Source organism: Leptodactylus fuscus, chromosome 3 (genome assembly GCF_031893055.1).
Source record: "Leptodactylus fuscus isolate aLepFus1 chromosome 3, aLepFus1.hap2, whole genome shotgun sequence".
NCBI lineage: Eukaryota > Metazoa > Chordata > Amphibia > Anura > Leptodactylidae > Leptodactylus > Leptodactylus fuscus.
Window position 1 is genome coordinate 120,093,571 of NC_134267.1, and position 22,679 is coordinate 120,116,249.

A 22,679-nucleotide genomic window follows, 5' to 3' on the forward strand; every position below is an offset into this window, starting at 1 on the left:
CTCTGTCTCCGATTATTATACTCTGTGGCAGGGGTGGGTAATTAATTTTCCCATGGAGCCACATGAGAAATTGAAACTGTTTTAGAGGGCTATGCGCGCCGTGGCAAATTTATCTCCACCCACTTGTTGACTTCGCCCATTCTCAATCATTTTTCCATGTGCCCCCACAAAGTACAATCCTCCTACAGTGACCCTAACATTATACACGCCCACATTATAACGTTCCCCTCAAGTGTCCCACAGTATTAAGTCCCTCTCCTAGTGCCCCAGCTTAAACTGGGGGAAACTAAAGGGGACATTAAACAGTGGGGGTAGTTGGAGGGGGACATTAAACTGGGGGGCAAATAGAGACAGACATGTCCCCCCTCCAGCTACCCCCAACGGTTTAATTTGCTCCTCCAGCTGCACCAGTTTAATGTCCCTCTCCATCTGCCCCCCTGTTTAATGTTACCCTCCATCTGCCCATTAGTTGAATGTCCCCCCTCCATCTTCCTTCAGTTTAAATGCCCCCTACATCTGCCCCTAGTTCCCTCCTCTTACTCACGCATACTTTCTCTTCTCTCCTTATCTTCCTTCTGTCTTCATTGTCAGCAGCTTGCTCTTTCTGTGTAACAACAACCACAATGTCCCATGTGGCTCCGCCCACTAACGAGTCTTAGCCTATCCTAGTTGAGCTAAAGGGCCTGTGATGACGTCATCAGGTCCTTTAGTAAATTTACCATTCGGCATCTAGTTTTATCCCACAAGCTATTGCGGGCCAGCCAGAACAGTCAGAGGGCCGGATGTGGCCCGCGGGCCGTACATTGCTCAGGTCTGCTCAGGTATAATAATTGTTCATGGGTGTCCACAGTGGGGCATAACACTGTGTACTGGGGCCACTATGGAGATTAATACTGTGTACTGGGGCCATTATGGGGCATAATAGTGTGTAGTGGGGCCACTATGGGGCATAATATTGTGTGCAGGGGCCACTGTGGGATATAATACTGTGTGCAGGGGCCACTATGGGGCATAATACTGTGTGCAGGGGCCACTGTGGGATATAATACTGTGTGCAGGGGCCACTATGGGGCATAATACTGTGTGCAGGGGCCACTGTGGGATATAATACTGTGTGCAGGGGCCACTATGGGGCATAATACGGTGTACTGGGGCCATTATAGGGCATAGTACTGTGTAGTGGGGCCACTATGGGGCATAATACTTTGTGCAGGGGCCACACTATGGGCCATAAGGGCCATAATAGAGCGCACAGGAATGTGTGTGTGTGTGTGGGAGGTCGGTCGGCATGTCAAAAGTTCACCACGGGGCCCCATCATTCCTATTTACGCCACTGGTACACCCCTAGGTGTAGACAAACTGAAAGATAAACCAAATATGGAGTTGTAACCATGTATGGGTGATGGACCCCTTCTTCCATTTTAAGACCCTGAGGTGGTTTGCAAGCGCTCCCTGTCCTGTGAATGTGTAGCAGATTTCTCCAAGATGTCTGTATAGTACATAAATAGAGCAAAGAGCACTCATAATAGACCTCAGAGCCTGGGAAACAGGATGTGTCTATGAACTGTACAGTGCTGAGCAAGGTATTTAACAGGAAAGGAAACAGTGCTAATGAACACACCTCCATCGCACTAAGTGCTTATTTGCATGTTACAGAAATGTAATGTTCTAAAAAAAAAAAAGGGAGCTACCGTTCACATTGTTAATGTAATGAAAGGTGTTAGGTTGTTTATCACCCTGTACACTATAACGTACTGGAATTGATTCAATAGCCTTTTTGATGCTGATGATTCCCTTAATAAATTATAGAAATATTCTTCTAATATTATGACTTTAATCTTTGACAGCTACTCGAAGGAAGCTTTGCTAGAGAGGTCAGCCATGAAGTCGATGGACTCATCTTTCAACCAACTGGAGTAAGTTGATTTTGGAATTGTAACATTTTATAGCATTTGATTAGAATTTTTGCCACACACTTTTCTAAAGTCAAATGTGATTATTAATTGACAGTACTAATACAGGTATATTTAGGCTACGTTTTGGTTTGATCTACACTGTGACTGTGCACGACCAAAGATGGCTGTTACACCCAGTAAATCCTTCATTAACTAAAGTGAATGGAGTCGTGTTCTGACCCAGAGGGCACTGCAAATTTTAGTGTTCATTTTTTTTTTTTTTTTAAAATGTAGATTGTGAGTCCCACATAGAGTTCACAATGCACATTTTTCCCTATCAGTATGTCTTTGGAATATGGGATGGAAATCCATGCAAACACGGGGAGAACATACAAACTCCTTGCAGATGGTTTTATGCCCTTGGCGGGATTTGAACACCAGGACTCCAGCGCTGCAAGGCTGCAGTGCTAACCACTGAGCCACCGTGTGGCCCCCCTTTTTAGTGTTAATTTTTGCGACTAGAAGTAACAGTCACATCATCCACTATGTTGCAGTGGAACTCGAATCGCTCACATTATTAAAGGAGTAGCAGAAAGATGTTGCAATCTGGTCATGCAATGGAAGTCACAGCTATAAATGTTGCACTCTCTTAGCCCTACGGATACAAGTGATTGCTATTTTTTCACATTTTAGTCAACTTATTTATTTTTGAAATTTAGAATCTGGATACTTTAACCTTTTCGCTGCCAAGGGTCTCTGGAAATTTTGCACCTCCAGTAGCCAGAGCAATTTTCACAGTTTTGAGATGGACAAATCAAACCTAAATTGCAACATTAAAAAAGCATCCAACCCCCCCCATACCTATATATTTTCTTAAAGTAGACACCTGCAGCATTGTCAGAATGCCACTTGGTACTGTATACGAACAGGCACCTTCATGCAATTTTGATTTAAAGTGAATGTTTTATGAAAAAATGCAAATAAATGTATATTAGTTGTTAAAAGCGGAAACCAAACAAAAAATTAAATGCACCAAACCTCCTAAAATTAAGAGTTCAACATGTGCAGAGTTCATACATATCACTATGGCCTGAACCCGCATGCACGTGTCTTCAGAAAATCACTAGAACTGGAAGGAACAAAATTCTGCTTTGAAGCTGGAAATGTTAAAAAAGTATCATCCTATAAAATGTAGGGATTACACACCATGAAAAGTAAGTGAACCCCTAAACCCTATATATTTTTTGAAAGTAGACAATCTGAAGATTACAAATGTCTTAATGGGTCATCGATAGCCACATCCATCTTCATGCAACTTTGCGACCAACACAAATAATTTTTTGAAAAAATACGCTAAAACACATATTTGCACCTAAAACTCATGTTCAATCTCACATTCATATACAAAATACCGTATTTTTCGGACCATAAGACGCACTAAGGTTTTAGAGGAGGAAAATAGGGAAAAAAAAATTTTAAGCAAAAAAAAATTGGTAAAATATTTAATAACCTAATAATATAATATTTCACCAATGTAAATAGAATCGGGGGTTTTCGGACACAGGGATACCAAATGTGTATGTGTTTCAACAGTAATGTTTTTGTTTTATATGTATTCTAGGGATATGGGGGTGATTTGAACATATATATGTGTGTATATATATATATATATATATATATATATATATATATATATATATGTGTATATGTATATATATATATATATATGTGTGTGTATATGTATATATGTCTATATATATATCATACACAGGTTTGGCATCATGGATTGAAAGAGACACCCTGCAGTGAAGCTATGCAAGAAGAGAAAAAGGGGCGGGCCAGACGGGTGAGGGAGGTGTGGTTTTCTAAGCAAACTTGAAAACACACCTCTTTCACCCATCTGGCCCGCCTCTCCTTCACTGCCTCTCAGATTTTACTCTTGCAATGAAGCCACACAGCATACCGTATATAAAAACACAATTTAATAGTTTATATATACAACCACCTTCATTCAACTTTGCCGCAAACAGAGATTGCTAGCAAAAATTGCGCAAAAATTCAAATTTGCCACTAAAGTGCGGCTCAAGAAATCCCTTTCTGCAAGCATAATGTACTGTACATAAAACTGCAATATGTGAGGAGTTCATACATACCACACATGTATATATTTACAGGGGCGGGTGTTAAAGAATCGCCAAAATCGCAGAAATGCGCCATCCCATTTTGCGCATGCAAATTAAATAGGACTTTACATAAAAATTATATTTTCCATCCCCCTATAATAATTTTAGCAATCTATACGTTCATCTCTAGTGATAATCGTTATTACTATTATTTTAGTGTGTAACGGATATCACTAGAGACGTATTTTACTGTAGAAAGCTCAGGTATAGACAGGACAGGGATTGGGTGAAATGTAAACTTTATTTGCGACTTTATGTATATGTTGTGTAAGTGTTTGGTGCAACTTTTTTTTTTGGCTTGCGACCTGGACAATGGTAAACATCTGGGTCACAGCGCCAACAAACTTCCTGGTTATGTTCAGGAGGTATAACATAAGAATACCCCACTAGAAAAGCTCAGGGGGGAATTACATTATAACTGTATGTGACAATCAGAGACAAATGTATAGTATACGCTCTGATTGGCAGGAGAAGGGTTAATAGGGACAATAGAGTCCCTGCCACCCCCCTCCTACTGTCACATACAAGTTATGCAGAGAGAGAGATCGTTTCTGTGTCTCTCTCTCTCTCTCTGCTGGGCTGCTCCGTGTCCCTCTTCCTTTCTTGTTAGATCGTAAATTGCTTGCTTAGACAGGAGGGGGGGGGGACACTTTGGAGCTCTATATCTTTGGACTGCATCAACATATCTTGATGCTTTCAATTGCATTTTAAAGAGGAGAATCTCATCTTTAGAATGATATCAAGAAGTTGATGATTGGATGTACAGTTTTGGAGAAATTCACTGTTGAATCGCTGTCGGGAATTGAGATGTGCAGTTGGATCTCAATGCCAAATAGTGTTTTCAACAGTGAATGGCTCCAAGACTAAGTAAAATCATCAAGTCCCTGGTATCAATTTAAAGATGAGTCTCTCTTCTTTAAAATGCATTTTAAAGCATCAAGATATGTTGATGCAGTCCAGAGATATCGGCATTAGTAGGGAGGACGTACTAAGTACGTCCTCGGCTACTGAAGTGCCACCTTGGGAGCACGTACACTGTATGTGCCTGGCAGCGAAAGGGTTAAAGTGGTTGCCCAGGGAGTTATAATTTACTTACCTGGTCTGGGGATTGCTGATGATCATCCTGTGAAGTTCCAGCTACATCACAAAATGTTAGAAATATCAAGTTGCTGCAAAAGTCAGAATGTAGCTGTGTGTCTCATTCACATATGCAAATGACTCTAGGTGCCTAAGTACTGGGTCTTACCATTAAAAGTACCCTACCTCCACACTGCCCTATAAAAAGTCTGTTAGAAGGCACTTTTGGGTAGTGTATTTCTTGGTGAGTGATCATTGACTGCTAGACATGCTCCTGTGACTCATTCAAAGACATTTTGCCAACTTAAACTTTGAGAGAGTGCACATCATTGGACTGAGAGAAGCAAGATGGTAATTTTGATGAATTGTCTGCCATCTAGTCCTAGCTGTTAGTAGGTGTTGAGAGAAGTGGTTATGTGTGAGCATGGACACAAAACGAACAGGCTCTGGTTGTCCCAAACACGCCATCAGTAGAGAATATTGTTTTATCCGCTGAGCAATTCCCACGGTTTCCTTGTCAAGGATCGTGTAGTCAAGATTTTTATCAGCATTTTCTTGTCAATATTTATCAGTTACTTTGTCTTATAGTTATCAGTGATTGTGAGCTCCTTTTTAGGCTTAGGAAGTACTTTTATAGTATTTGGAGGATTTAACCTCTTAAATATTGTGGTCAGGTCCACCAGAGAAATTTTCTGCCCAATCCAGACACTCCGGGGCCTTGTTTAGATTCTGATTAAAGGTGGAAAAACTCATCCCTAACTTTTGGATTTTTAGAGGGGTGTCCATTTTGCAACTGAAGTTTATGAACTGCGCCTAATAAATATCTATGAGACAATCTCTACACTAGAAGAGTCCCTGTTTGTTTTGTTTTGTTTTTTTTCACCCCAAGAGAAGACCTCATGGAAGACCAAGAAAACACCCATGATCTGTACGTGAATAGGTAGCATGAACAAAGGAGGAAAAGGAGCAGTTAGGACTACTCAGGTTATAATTCATCCACAAATCAGTCAGATCATGAGCAAACAAAAGCTTACTTGGTAGTCTTCTTTGTTTTTTGGTTTGTTTTTTTTTTTGGGGGGGAGGGTTGTAGGCTGGAGAAACAAGAATTAAATTTGTCAGGGATATGGTTAAGAGCGTTATTGGGGTAGCCACCTAAGAACAGCCACCACCTGAGGGTGCAACTTTTAGTAATAGGAGATAAATATTAAGTACTTCTCTTCCATCTTATCCTTGCTGGGTTTGAGAGATTTGGGGAGCAGAATCTTCTTGTGTTGTCTATGGGAGACAACATACAGTAGCTGACACTTTCAGTTTGAAACGTAGTTGGCAGTGCATTAATAAAAATCTCGACCAAACAAACATGTATTCAAGTAGATCTATTTATATTCCTTCAAAATACCATATATGTGCACAGATAGACTGAAATCACCAAATTGTTTCTCATCTTATTAACCTGTCTCTTCAAGTGATGCCTGTCAAATACAATTAAGTCATTTGTTGTGATTACTGTCATATCTTTGTTTACGTTCTGAAAACTTCCTCTAGTTTTGCTTCTTTTTATTCACTTCTACACCTCTCTGCATCTCGATTAAACTTTCTGCTGAACCAAGTTGCATATTGATGAGGTACATGCTCTCTAAATATTTTATATGAACTTCAAACAAGGCATGAAACTAGTCAAAGCACACTGAACAACTTTAGTGAGAAAGAAGGCAACTAGTATAATATATAGTCTAGGTCCTCAATATATATTCAGGGCCTTCTTGAATCCTGGGATTGTGGGGATCAGTCTTATGTGTCTTGGTAGGGAGTTCCAGAGTATGGGAGATGCACGGGAGAAATCTTGGAGGCGGTTGTGTGAGGAGTGGATGAGAGAAGAGCGGAGTAGGAGGTCATTGGAGGATCTGAGGTTACGTGTGGGCAGGTAGTGGGAGATTAGTTCAGAGATATATGGAGGGGCCAGGTTGTGGATCGCTTTGAATGTTTACGTTAATAGCTTGAACTCGATTTGCTGAGCTATAGGTAGCCAGTGGAGAGACTGGCAGAAGGGAGCAGCCGATGAAGATCAGGGGGTGAGGTGGATTAAGCGAGCAGCACAGTTTAAGGTGGACTGGAGGGGGGGGGGAGGGTGTTTGCTGGGAGTTCATGGAGAAGGGTGTTGCAGTAGTCTAAGCGGGAGATTATGAGGGCTTGGACAAGCATCTTGGTAGTTTCAGGGGTGAGGAAGGAGCGGATTCTATGGATGTTCTTGAGCTGGAGGCTGGATAGGTCAGAGTCCAGGGTTACCCCAAGACATCGGGCCTGTGAGACGGGTAATTGTGGTTCCGTTAACTTTGATAGATGGGTCAGGTGGAGGGGCCACATGGGGTGGGGTGAAAATGATGAACTCCGTTGTCTCCATGTTCAGTTTGAAAAATCGGGAGGAGAGGAAGAAGGCTATGGCCGCTAAGCAATCTGGAACTCTGGCCAGCAGGGGGGGTAATGTCTGGTCCAGATATGTATATTTGGGTGTCATCGGCATAGCAACGGTATTGAAAACCATGAGATTCTATGAGTTGGCCTAGGCCAAGGGTGTAGATGGAGAACAGGAGGGGTCCTAGGACGGAGACTTGTGGGATACCTACAGAGAGAGGGCATGGTGAGGAGGTGGTGTGTGAGTGGGAGACTGACAGTGAGGTAGGAGGAGATCCAGGAAAGGGCCAGGTCTGAGATACCAAGAAGATTGTAGAAGCATAGTGGAATGATTTGGTACATCCAAGTAGTAGCATCTTCTTTGCTTGCTCTACTAGCTTTGTAACAGAGTATATTCATTCTATACCATTTGTCAGGGTCTGGGGTTGCTAGGTGGGGTGGCATAGACACACAAGTCCAGTTTCTTTAGTCCAAAACAAAGGTAGAGTTTATTTTCACTCAAAAATATAGTGCAGCAACAAAAGGAAAACAATACAAAAATAAATCCCTGCCCGGCTAGGCTCTAACTAAACATAGAATAGGTTACCTCACCTAGAATAACAGAAATCCAAGAAGCAAGTAGAATCATTCAGGACACAGGTCCAAAAATATGACCTCTCTCTTTTGCTCTTCAGCCAAAACTCTGGCCAAGTGTTGCTGCTGGAGCAACTTCTTAGGCCTCCTTGACGAGGAGACTCTCTGCAGCTAAGTCGCTGCCGGAACATCCCCAAAGTGTGCACTGGAGTGGGGTGGAATTACAGGTCCCACTACCAATCCTACCTGCCATTCCTAAAAATCCAGCCCAGTAACTGGAACTTTGAAATAACCCTCAGCAGACAATAGTCATCTACTGAGAAACTTTCTTTCTGGAGTTTTCTCATCTCACCCACCTTAGTAGTCTGGGTGAGATGTACACCCCCTCCATTACCTGACCAGACATCGGCTTACATATTTCATGAAGATTCCATAGACATACAGTGGGGCAAAAAAGTATTTAGTCAGTCACCAATAGTGCAAGTTCCACCACTTAAAAAGATGAGGCGTCTGTAATTTACATCATAGATAGACCTCAACTATGAGAGACAAAATGAGAAAACATCCAGAAAATCACATTGTCTGATTTTGTAAGAATTTATTTGCAAATTATGGTGGAAAATAAGTATTTGGTCACCTACAAGCAATCAAGATTTCTGGCTCTCACAGACCTGTAACTTCTTCTTTAAGAGTCTCCTCTTTCCTCCACTCATTACCTGTAGTAATGGCACCTGTTTAAACTTATCACTATAAAAAGACACCTGTGCACACCCTCAAACAGTCAGACTCCAAACTCCACTATGGTGAAGACCAAAGAGCTGTCAAAGGACACCAGAAACAAAATTGTAGCCCTGCACCAGGCTGGGAAGACTGAATCTGCAATAGGCAACCAGCTTGGATTGAAGAAATCAACTGTGGGAGCAATAATTAGAAAATGGAAGACATACAAGACCACTGATAATCTCCCTCGCTCTGGGGCTCCACGCAAAATCTCACCCCGTGGGGTCAAAATGATCACAAGAACGGTGAGCAAAAATCCCAGAACCACGTGGGGGGACCTAGTGAATGAACTGCAGAGAGCTGGGACTAATGTAACAAAGCCTACCATCAGTAACACACTACGCCGCCAGGGATTCAGATCCTGCAGTGCCAGACGTGTCCCACTGCTTAAGCCAGTACATGTCCGGGCCCATCTGAAGTTTGCTAGAGAGCATTTGGATGATCCAGAAGAGTATTGGGAGAATGTCCTATGGTCTTATGAAACCAAACTGGAACTGTTTGGTAGAAACACCACTTTACGTGTTTGGAGGAAAAAGAATACTGAGTTGCATCCATCAAACACCATACCTACTGTAAAGCATGGGGGTGGAAACATCATGCTTTGGGGCTGTTTCTCTGCAAAGGGGCCAGGACGACTGATCCGAGTACATGAAAGAATGAATGGGGCCATGTATCGTGAGATTTTGAGTGCAAACCTCCTTCCATCAGCAAGGGCATTGAAGATGAAACGTGGCTGGGTCTTTCAACATGACAATGATCCAAAGCACACCGCCAGGACAATGAAGGAGTGGCTTTGTAAGAAGCATTTCAAGGTCCTGGAGTGGCCTAGCCAGTCTCCAGATCTCAACCCTATAGAAAACCTTTGGAGGGAGTTGAAAGTCCATGTTGCCAAGCGACAGCCCCAAAACATCACTGCTCTAGAGGAGATCTGCATGGAGGAATGGGCCAACATACCAACAACATTGTGTGCCAACCTTGTGAAGACTTACAGAAAACTTTTGACCTCTGTCATTGCCAACAAAGGATATATAACAAAGTATTGAGATGAAATTTTGTTACTGACCAAATACTTATTTTCCACCATAATTTGCAAATAAATTCTTACAAAATCAGACAATGTGATTTTCTGGATTTGTTTTCTCATTTTGTTTCTCATAGTTGAGGTCTACCTATGATGTAAATTACAGACGCCTCTCATCTTTTTAAGTGGTGGAACTTGCACTATTGGTGACTGACTAAATACTTTTTTGCCCCACTGTACTTGTTAGTACTAGCGGTAATCTAATGATTATTGTAAGTTGCAGAACTGCTGCTTCTTAATCTGTCCATAGGAAAGAAGTTTAAACCTGACATGTTGATCAGATCAGCCAGAGATTTTAAGTGTATAGTTTGGATCATATGGCCAATTTTGGACTTGCTAAAGAGTGGATATCCACAGTATTTTTTAAAAACAAACGCTGATCGTCATCTATATTTCTAGAAATCCCTTTGTTCCCGTGGCTCTACTTTCCTGTATTGTGATAGTATTTATGGTACTGGACAGAATGAACAGCAAGGAGTCAGGGACTCCTAGTATTATACATGACTATGATGCGGGAGTCCTGGTCTGTGCTCAGCATTTAGTCCAGCATTTGGGCTGGTATCCAGTATGTATACCATGGGCAGAACCTTTCTGCGCTAAGAAGGCCTATGGCAACATCCTGACAGTAGATGTTGAGAGGGAGAAATTGGGCATGTTGGATTTGAACATACCTGACTTTTTGTTACCCTGCCATAAGTGACAGGCATCACTATGTAATGTGTCTGGTTGCCTTTAGAACCATATTTTGACATTGGTGGTTTGTCCATTAGGGTACAATTGCAAAGGCCATTGTGACCTCTGTGTTAGTGTCCACCACATGACATTTGGATTAAAAAGAACACTTTCCCAAAAAAACTTGTCAGGATACAGTCAGACAATTCCGTTCCTCATATAAACACCAAAATCTTATAAATGGCGATTTTTGCAATTTTGTATAAAATAGTCTATAGATCTATATTCCTTAACATTGAAATGTGAAACCTCAAGTATTGTATAAATTGGTTTGGGATGATGGTAAGATTGGTGCCTAGTGATTCATTCTGTACTGCAAGTGAAATTAGATGTTAAATCCTAAGCATAGGATTGCAACTCCAACCATCAGAAAACAAAATCAGTTACACAACATTGGCCTATGAAATAGACAACCAGTTACATGTGTTCTATTGACCTCACACCACTGCTCTCGAAGGCTACCATGATGCACAGCAAGATGGCAGTGGGGGACTGGAATGGAGGTCTATCCTCTTCGATGACGAGTCCTGCTTTTGTCTCAAACACAGCGATAGCTGGAGATTTCTCCAAATTTCCATAAGACAATGCCAGACCGCATGCTGCTTGTTCTACTATGAGCAGGCTGTGTGGCCTTAAACGTGCTATCATAGCCTGTAGCATCTCTAAACTTGTCCCATCAAACACATGTTGGAAGTCATTGGTTAGCAGTTGTGAAGAAGCTGCCAGCAGCCCATCTTGATGATTTGGCTGCCCAAGCACTTTCAGCATGACATAACATTATTCAGACAACCATTAATAACCTCATTGATAGCTTGTCAAGGCGTGTAAGTGTGTGTATGTCCTACTTGATTCTGAATAAATTCAGATGTTAGGAATATTTTGTTTCCATTTTTATCCTTTGCATATCATTCCAAGACTTTTTCTTCTTGGCATTGCAATTTCAATGTTGAGGAGTGTACATTTTGTAGAAGAGCAGTATCAGCTAGTATCTCTCTCTAGTCAGAAAAGTAAAAAAAAATGTAAAAAGTTTTATGCATCATTTCCTATGCTTTAAATATTTATTGCGGGTTTAGTTCTATGTAAACTTTCCATTCATTATTTGCAAACAATTCTCTAAGTAGAGCTGCAGCAGAAATGCAGTAAAGAAATAGAGAAATGTACAATATCTCATTAATTAATATCTTTTATGCTTTGCCACGCAACATAACTTCTCTCATGAATGCCTGCAGCTGTTTTTGTTATTTTTGGGATGCTCTTTTTTAGCTATTTTTGCTGCTGTCAACAATTTTGCATGTTTCAAAGCAGATTATTTTAATTACAGTCTTAACTCCAATTATCGCCTGCGTTTTCACTTCTTCTTTGTTCAATAGACGTAATTGATTCTATTCAAGCTCTAAATTTATCTATTTTGTGCTGATTTTAATTGACATATCATATTTCATAGTCTCAGCATAACTAGAGCTTGTGCTATACCCTGTATTCACTACCCTCTTAAAGATATTGTGCGTTTTAAAGGTTTAAGCAATTTTGCAAATTCATTTGGAAATATAGTCACCTATACTAATAATATGAGTGAAGGTATGCAAGCATTGAGTTAAATGATCTTGTTGTCAATGCAATTTATGGAGTACTTTGCCTTCATTTCTTTCACTTTTCAAGGACTACTAACAAAAGTCAAACTTTGTTAACAAGTAGTAAATCCCAACTAATGTTGTGTTGTATTTAAAGGTATTTTTGGGGAAATATGCAGAATGCCCAAACTAGCAACGCGCCATTACTCTTGCTGCATTTACTAAATTAAGGCCACTTTCCAAAGATTTGCCAGTGCTATTCAGCAACTCCTGCCATTTGTATTGGGCAGGACACTATGAAGTACAGCACTAGATATAGACATTACTTTTATTATGAAAGATTATTTACTATTAGTACTAGAAATGTAATATAAATGCAGATCAAATAATATGCACACTAAATGTAAATTACATTACACAGGTTTGGAGAGAATTTTTTTTTTTTCATGCTCCCAGGGTGTAGAGTGGGATTGCACTAATCTCAATACTTATCTGTGCAAGATAACAGACACTGAGGAGCAAAACCCCTGTCTGAGCTCTTATCAGTAAAATGCAATTACTGACCTGTAAGAGCAGGAGATAACAGCTATAAGAGCAAGCCTGATCTGAGAACTGAGCCCTGCTCTTCTCCAGAGAGTAGTGAGTCATGTCATCAGTTCTTCGTTTATTTAGCAGGCCGGGGACCAAGGAAACGTATGAGAAGAATGATCTCAAATAGCAGGCAAAGGAAGCAGCATTGCTAAGGCAATGCATTTAGGAAAAGTTTTGAATTTACATAAAGTAACAGTTTAGATAAGATCCTTGAGATGAGGATACCCCTTTTAATCATTAAGAGATTTCCTAGTGACTGCCAGTTTAGCAGGTAGGATTGATCAGAAACTTGTAGCTGGAGAAAAGAAGCACTTTTCTCCGATTTGATATACAGTATTACCAAGTTTGTTATATTTGCTTGTGTGGTTGTTTGTGAAAGCTTGTTGAAAGTTCTTAAAAATCAGTATGTTAAGTGTTTGATTGCTTGAGGGATCAGGAGTCTGGAGAATTGGGGTCTGCAACATCCATTAAGTGTGCCATATGAATCAAGTGATGGCATTCATGCTCACTGCTTCATTCTCTTCTGCGGCGCTGCTAGAGATCAGTGTCCTGGCAATCCTTCACAGGCAAAAAGGCCACATTTAGCCAATACCAAATGAAACCTGGCTTTGTGCAGGATGTAGCCGGACCCTTGCAGTATATGATAGAGGGGGTGAATGCCAGCATTTCAAATGCATACTGATAGAAGAACTTAGAAGGTAATAGTCACATGGTAATGTGGGGTACACAGCATCAGGGAACAGCATATTGGTTACATCCCATATTGTTAGATCCAGTGGGCTGTTCAGCGCCTCCATACATGCACCAGTACCGAAATAACACCTTGCAAACTAAATAGGGCCTCACTGCAGCCCGGAAAAAAAAGTTAATTAACCTATTAGCCATAGAGCTCCCCAGCATGACTAGATTATATTCAGTGTGATACAAGTGAAGATACCTAGAATCTTTATCTTGTCCATGGTCATTATGTATGGACATTACTTTTCTCTTTTTGGTTGCAAGGAAATGTTCTTGTTGGGGAGGACAGCGAGCTTCTGATATTGATGTTTCTCAGCAGATGCCTTTAACACAGTGGGTTGAGAAATCTTGATTTTAAAATGGTTATCTTTTTGTTATAATGTATGTAGTTTCTGTCCAACTCCAGATGAGGATTGTAGGTGGCTAAGGCCTGGTTCACATCTGCGTTTGGTGTTCCATTCAGGGAGTCCACTTGGGAACCTCCCGAATGAAATACTGAATGCATTAAAAATCTGTGTGCAATGACTATAATGGGGTCCGTGTGTTTTCTGCACGATGTCCGCACGAGTCATGCGGAGAGAAAATTACTTAAAGAACAACTTTCCTTTCCGTATGATTCGTGTGGACACCGTGCAGAAAACACATGGACCCCATTATAGTCCATGTGCTTTCATTGCACACCACTTTTTAATGCGTTCGGTATTCTGTTCGAGGGGTCCCCAAGCCGACTCCCCGAACGGTATACCGAACGCAGATGTGAACCAGACCTAACATAGAGGCTCAATGGTTTTCGTAATTGTTATCCTTTTTAGGCTGACGCCCCACGTTGCGGTAATGCAGGTTTTTTTTGTTGCAGATTTTGTTGCATTTTTTTGAGCTAAAGCCAAGAATGGCTGCAAAAGAAATGGGAACTCTATAAAAAGTTCTTATACGTCTACCTTCTGCTCAATCCACTCCTGACTTTGGCTCAAAAAAACGCAACAAAATCTGCAACAAAAAAAAACAGTGTTTCCGCAATGTGGGGTCTCAGCCTTAGGAAGTAATTTGTCATTCTTGTGTCTCTAGTATCGCACATCAAGCTTACAAGTTCTACTAACGTCTTCTGTGATTTGTTATCATTATTTCAGTTACACGTTAAAATAAGTCAATAACTGAAGACACTACATTTCTTGATTTCTTTTTGGCTGCCGCAAGATTATAGAATGTAGATTTTTTAGAAAAACCTATTGACATTGCTATATTTTGTAGTAAAAAGTGAATATAGATAGACTTTTTGTCTTAAGAAATCTCAGTTTGTTTGACTGGTAATATGCAGTCACGCTAGGGTATTAGTAACCTTTATTTTAGCTTGTGTCTGCTATTTCTGACAAATCTGCGTGCTGAATGAGTAGTCCAATTCAGCAGGTTTGCATGACACGTTGACAGCATAATCCCCAGGTAATTTCATTCGACGGAAAAAACCATTATTAAGGGCACAAAAGTCTCCCTATAAATATTCTGTGTTAACATATATAATGTGGAGCAAAGTTGCCTGAGCGTCTTACATTATAGTTTTATTTTACAAAAAAGGCAAAACATACTAAAATCTATACCTGATCTTGGTTTTAATTGGGACAACAAATGTGAACGATGAATTTCTTTTACATTTCTTTTCACATATCACTTTTCACATTTTGCACCCATGAATACACAGGACCTTTTAACTTTCTATTTGTGAAATGCATAAATGTGAAATATTTACTCATACCTAGAGAGTATACTCATACACTCTGTCTTCCAGCCCCAGTTAACATTACTTTTCCACTTTTCATAACTGGTGGATATCCATTTGGCTACTAGACTAGAATATTCACTTTGACCAATCTCCATTTTGAAGGGTGTGGGTTTTTTTCAGTTCCTTATCTGTATTATAAGCAAGAAACATGTTTTATTTCTCTCGGCATCTTTAATAATGTTGTCAGTTTTAACGTGACACAAAACTAGTGAGCGCCCTCTATTGGTTTGCAACACTGAGGCACCTGACCCAATTACATCATGGAAGACAGATTTGCATATTCTTCCCATGATCACAGTGGAGTGCTAAAGGCTTAATAAGTCTCCACACACCTATATGGTGGTCTCTCCCTAAGGAGTGACGATATCCCCTTAACCCTGTCTAAGTCTCTCACCTCTACCAGGTTAGTCTTCTCTGCACCGGGCTGATGAGATGCAATAACATCGAAACGGCTGTCCTCGGTTGAGAGACTATACCTGGTAATAATCCCAGCATCATTGCAAAACAAAGGCCTCTTGGAAGGTCGAGCATGATGTTAAAGGAAGCAGCCTTTATTGGGCTATCTCACTGAGATTCTGTCTTCCTAATTACATCAGGGAAGACAGGCTTGCACATTCCGGTGAGCGCCCTCTATTGGTTTGCAACACTGAGGCACCTGACTTCCTAATTACATCATGGAAGACAGATTTGCATATTCTTCCGACAAAACTAGAATGGTAATACTGCGTTTGTTGAAGGAAACAATGGACATTTTTTAACACTGCAGTAAAAGGAAAGGCCCTGAATAAACTGTCTGTATTCTTTTAAGATAAGGATGTCTCTGGTGAATAGCACTAAATATGATATTAAATGAACAGAGGCATGGCTTATTTATCAAAATGTTAAGAACACATTGTCCCCAGAACTGGAAAGTAGACGACACAGTACCAGCAGTGGAGGCTGTCAGATATCCTGCTGGCTGATCCTATTGCCTGGCATCATTGTTTACTTTCAGCTGGCTGAAATCACAATGTGCACGATGCTTTCTTTGATGTTTTTGTCAGTAGTTTTCCACCAGTCATTGTTATGCTTTATTACTGCTTATTTTGTGCTTATAAAATTCATGTATTTGTTAAAAGAAAAAAAAAATCTTTTAATAGCAAGGCCTTATAAATTTTGGATAGCTTAATGCAAATTGCTCTGCGGTTTGTCCTTCTGAAGTCTCTACTCTAAGTTTACTAATTTGTAGTTGACATCTGTCGGGGGCAAACCAAAATGGTAAATCCAGCAAAATATATCTTTATGTGCCTATTTCTTAATCGACAGCTCTCTGTAGCAAACACACATCTTTGGACGTTCTAAAAAAAATTACATTTGTGTGTGAAAAAGAGGGGAACACGAATACATGTGTGCCACAGTATGGGAGAAAGGGATAATATTTCATCACATGCTGGCATCAGTAAGATCCTTGCCATATAGTTACTAAACATCTCCTTTATGATCAGTACAACCATACTGAAAACTACAGCAACTGACTGTAAAGCTCTAGCAATAAAAAGGGATCACGCAGGATCCATAGAATCGGTCATCAATATGAGATTGACTGGGGGGGCCGGTCTGCTTCACAGATATGTGATTTCAGGTTTGTCTGTAAAATAGCCTGTCTCCAGCTCAGTCCTATTTAACTGAATGGTATGGACTGCAATACCAAGTGCAGCTGCTATATAATATATGGTGCTTGATAAGTGCTCATCCAAATGCTGCAAACAGATGATCAGTGTGGGTGTCAGCTGTTGGACTCCCATTGATCTAATATTGACCAACTGTTGTATGAGCAACTAAGAACTGAAGCCCAATGGCTGGATAAGTCGTGTCTAAGTCGCAAGGACACAACCTCAACTTCTGTCGATCCTTACTTGGAATAGCTTGATCAGAATTTTGGCCCTTGCAGAGCCGTTGTGGCACCTTCAATATTTTCCACAATGGTGCTGGAGGCTCCTGGCGTGCTGCTTCTTCCCAGCCCACACTACTCGGGCTCCAGATCCTCTTTCACACAGCTCAACCAACTATCTTGCTCCTCACAGTCCAAGTCTGGACTGGCGGCGCAATTGGTCAAATGGCCCTTCTCACCCTCTGCCTATGATACAGCGGTCCTATCTGTGAGTCCCTGGGCCTCTATGCTCAATATGGTCGCTACCTCTTCTGTTGCATCCTCAGGCCACTCTGTGGCACCTGCAGGCCCCGGGTCTCCCATACACTCGTACCTCACACCTCTTTACTCTTTTCCACAATTTAGCCCTCAAGTAGCTTTGGTATCTTGGGCCACAGCATTCCACTTCTTCACTCACTCCTCTTAGGGTTGTAGCAGCCTGAAGAGGGTTCCCCATGAGGACTGGGATTGGAAGGAACATACCCACTAAGAAGACCTTGAGGCCCTTTTCCACAAACTGGAGGCTTTTCACAGATCTGTTATGGCAGCACTGCAAGGAGAACTTCACCATATAGGCACCAGGATTGTCGATGTCAAACGTGTCTGTCCTGGACTCTCATAGAGCAGTTATTCAGAAACATTTCAACCAGATTGCTGATGTTATGTCCCACTTCATTGATTTAGAGAATAGGCATAGAAAAAAATAACTTGCGAATGAGGGGTCTCCCCAAAACAGTTGAACCCTCTCACCTAGATTCCTGGGCTCAGGACTTCTGTTGTTGCCTGTTACAAAGTCTGTTGGTCCAAGCAATCAAAATAGACTGTAATTCCAAAGGTCTGGGACCTAAGTCCCCTCACCTTTCTTGCCCTTGGGACATAGTTTGCTGCGTACATTTCTGTAAAGTAAAGGAGGCTATCCTACATAAAGCTAGAGAGGACACTCTTATCTCAATCCTCATTGACATGGCCAAATGCACTCTATTACTCCACAAGGTGGTCAGAACCATTGCGCATTGCATTGAGAGAACGCAACATTTCTTATAGGTGAGGATTCCCTTTCCAGTTCATCACCGGGTCCTTGGGGGATTTGCCTACCTGGACTGGCCGAGCTGGGGACCACTGTGAAGCATATAATACGGTCTGCGGGCCCCTGCGGAGCATATAATACTGTCTGGGGACCACTGTGGAGGATATAATACTGTCTGGGGGCCACTGCAGAGCATATAATACTGTATGGGGCCCCTTCGCTATTTATATCACAGTATCTGTTTTATAGCAGATGTGATATTAGTACAGGCTGTAATAACATTGCTCAGTCACTATTAAACAGATCCTGTGTGATGTAAATAGCGACAAATTATTTGTTCAAAAGTACCAAATGCAGAGACCTTTACCTTTCAGTACAAAGTTACTTGTATTTCATTGAAAGCTCTGTAAAGCTCTAAATTGCCATGTTGGCACTTCTTGATAATTTAGTGGGTTTTGGATTGCAGTTTGGGCACTCTTCTCTAAAAAGTTCGCCATCACTGACCTAGGCCAACAGCTACAGCTAGAGCACCATCCCTGGCAGTCATTGGAGATGAGGAAGATGTGAGTTTAATCATAAAGAAATGTGTAGGAGAAGAAAAGTATGATGTGAGCAATTCTATACCAGATATAAAGTACATTTTGATTGGGGTGGTATGTCCCTTTCTGGGTTTGCATCCATACTGCAGATTGACAGTCTCCCATAAGCCCATATGGTTCCCCAATACTGTGGTGGCAGGGTTATTCAAATTCATACGAAAAACTAATTGGAGGGCTGTATACTAAAAACTTTGATTTGGTGCTGCATTAAAGCTTTAGAGTCTGGAGAAAATCTCACTGTACCACCCTACCAATAAAAGGAACATAGAATACCATCCAACTGATTAGATTCTTGTGTGGTAGTAATGGGTAAACATTTATGGAGGAAAATAATTATGAACAAATTAATCTTACTATGTAGAGATGGGGTAAAAAAAATGCAAGGTTTTGTCTGTCTTTCAGTAGCACTTACCAAGTTGTCCAATTTAAGCGCTAGGGTATTTATATAAATCAAAAGCCACCATGAAAGTCTGCCGGAGAAAGTACTAAGGGTGTGTGTGTGTGTGGTGGGGGTAAGGCTGATTTAGCTCAATTCAAATTTTATTTTCAGAGAAGGAGCCTTCTTTAATCTCCGAGGTATACCAGAGAATTGTTGGACAGCCAATGGCATGGGTTCAATAGTGAGGGAAAATAGCATAGGGGACACCTTGCTGGGTCCCACTCTCAAGGGAAATTAATAAAAAATGTTAATGTTTGTTCTTAATCCAGCTCTAGACATCTCATAACTAACAAACAAAGCCTATCTAAGGCTAAAGCTCCACGGTGCGGAAACACAGATTTTTTTTTGTTGCAGATTTTATTGCGGCTTTTTGAGCCAAAGCCAAGAATGGCTACAAAAGCATATGGCAGATATATAGGAAGTCATTTTACTTCTAAATTTTAGAAATTAGGACCAAAGTTGTCTAGAAAAAAAAGCACCCACAGATGGAATCAAAGGCTCTGCATGAATCAATGGAGTAAACTTTGGAGACGGATTGTCCAGGGCAACTGCAATATTGAGAGAGAGTTATGGAATGTTAATATCCATACCCTTCCATGTAATAAAATTTGATCTGGGTGAGGAGGTGATTTGATTAAATCTCAATCACCATGTTACAGAGTACAATGATAAACATTGTACCTTTTTGAAGACCTATGCATATGAAACGGTGCACTGGCTCTTGCTGTACAAGTAGGATGGGTGATGACACTATATAGGAAGGATCAAGTCTTAGGCTAAAGCCCAACATTGTGGAAACAGAGCTTATTTTGTTGAAGATTTTGCTGCTTTTTTGTTTTTTTAGCCAAAGCCAGGAGTGGATTGAGTAGAAGTACTTCCTATATATTTCCCATTACTTTTGTAGCTATTCTTGGCATTGGCTCAAAAAAATGCAAAATCTGTAACTAAAAAAGAAGCTGTGTTTTCGCAACGTTGAAATCTTAGGCTTGGCTTACATATGCTAGCCTTAACCTTTGGCTAGATTTACATATGTGCACTGGTCTCCATCGTTCGGGTCTGCTGGGACACCAGTACAATGGAGAGCCGGACTGCTAAAACAGTGGTTACCTGTGAATCCCATAGACTTATAATTGGATCCTTCAGGTATCTGCCGTTTTTTATACTGAAACCAGCAGAGAGAAATCCTCCATACAGCACCGCTTTGCTGATTTTTGGCAGTTTCTGCACAGTCTCTAATAAAGACTCAGGTTCAGATACAAACCTAGCCTTACTGAACGGGGTGACACAGGCATGAGATGATCAGAGTGGCAAGATCAGTACACGAACTTCCACATTTGCATCAAACAACTGATATAAATATCAAAGGTATTCATGTCACTGTAATCTGTCACATAGTGGTGGTAGTAGACGCTCTTTAACTTTCATATAAAGAAGGGAAATGGAATGATAGGAATCAAGGATAGACTTGTCTTTCCCTGACTTCAAGAGCACAACATTAAGGACCTTGACTAATCCCAGCTATCCCAGCTTTTTTACGCCAGTCTCCCACTAGGCCGTATAGGCCAGATGTCTTCCCAGGTGACAGGGATGGTATCACCTATTCTATGTCATCTTTGATAATTGGAGCATACAAATCAGATGCCTAAGCAGCAGAAAGGAGACACTTAGGAAGTGCATCTAAGAACTCATCAACCACCTGTGAAGAGATACAACATTTAGAGCATAGTTTTATATACAAATCTCGAGAAAATCGGTTGATATACTTAGAGATAGTGCAGATAGATAGATATAAGTGAGGGATAGATAAAATAGAGGCTCAAGGGCATTAAGAATGGGCCAGATAAGCGATTAATTTACCAGTTCTGTCCCTAAATCAATTATGTTTCTTGCTCATATAGCACTTTACAGATATTGTCCTCACTCGCTGCTTAAAGTAGGGCTCACAATCTATATTCCTTTGGAATATATGAGGAAACAGGTTGGAAAAACCCTGCAAGATTTATCTGGCAGTTTCTTTAAGACCAAAACTATTAAAACGATAATCTGGGGTCTCTTCAGACTCCAGATTATCATAAGCGGAAGGCCAGGGGAGGGAAGGAAACACAAAAAACAATGTTACTTACCACTCCTGCGCTCTGGCACAACTCCCTGCTGTCTTTGGTGCTTGTGGCTGATATCAGGGATCACTAGTTGGACCTCAGTGCCATGTGGCATCATAACTCATGGACTTAAGCATTGCAGTGCCATGTGACGTTAGACAGTTGTTGATATCCACCAGAAGCTCTAACGACCGCAGGAGTCACACCCAAGTGCAGGAGAGGTGAGGGGAAACACAGTTTGTTTCTTCACCTCCCCTGGCCCTCCATTTATATTTATTACTATTATACTCTGGCACTCCAGAGTATACCCTGTTTCCCTGAAAATAAGATGGTGTCTTATATTAATTTTTGCTCCCAAAGATGCGCCATGTCTTATTTTCAGGGGGTGTCTTATTTTTTTCAAAGAAGAACTCGCATATATTGCTAAATATAAAAATTAACATTTATTAAATACTGTACAGTATAAAAATATTTTTATAGATTTGTAGAGCAGGCGATTTTGGACACAGGGATACCTAACATGTACGGTATGTGTTTCACAGTATTTACATACTTTTATATGTGTTCTAGGGAAATGGGTTGATTTGAATTTTTAATACTTATATATATATATATATATATATATATATATATATATATATATATATATGTGTATATATATATATTTTCTTTCTTTTTTTGCATTTATTAACCCCCTGTAATACATTACAGACAGGCAACCTGCCTTCAAAAGAAATGACGATTTTTTGCAATGCAATTGCAAAGGTCTGATCACTAATGCAATGCAATGCATTAGTGATCAGACCTTTGCAATTGCATTGCAAAAAAATCGTCATTTCTTTTGCAGGCTGCATAGAGCAGCCTGCAAAAGAAAAGCACTGCAGACAGGCCGGGGAGCCTTTACAAGGCTCCCAGCTGTCATGCCAACGTGACGTCGGCCCTGGAGCATGCTCCAGGTGACGGCGATCACCGGCGCCAGAAGGGTTAATGCCTCCTAATGCCTCCGGTCGGTGTGGGCACCGACCGGAGGCATTAGCGCTGGATGTCTGCTGACACCAGCAGACACCAGGCGGCTATGGCGGCCGCCCGACTCCCGGGTGGCCAGCATAGTTAAACACCCAGCAGGTGTGTTCAGCGCTAAAGCCTCCGGTCGGTGCCCACACACGCTCCCATAGAAATGAATGGAAGCGCCCCCCCCG

General features: G+C 41.0%; 1 protein-coding gene across 1 annotated transcript in view; it reads left to right on the plus strand.

Annotated features, from left to right (window-relative positions):
- RNGTT (RNA guanylyltransferase and 5'-phosphatase) overlaps nucleotides 1-22,679 on the plus strand; it is a 298,212-nt gene that overhangs the window by 155,789 nt on the left and 119,744 nt on the right. Inside the window, exon 12 of the mRNA XM_075268207.1 lies at nucleotides 1,848-1,916. Coding sequence (XP_075124308.1) covers nucleotides 1,848-1,916 — 69 coding nt within the window. The remainder of the gene's footprint in view (nucleotides 1-1,847; nucleotides 1,917-22,679) is intronic.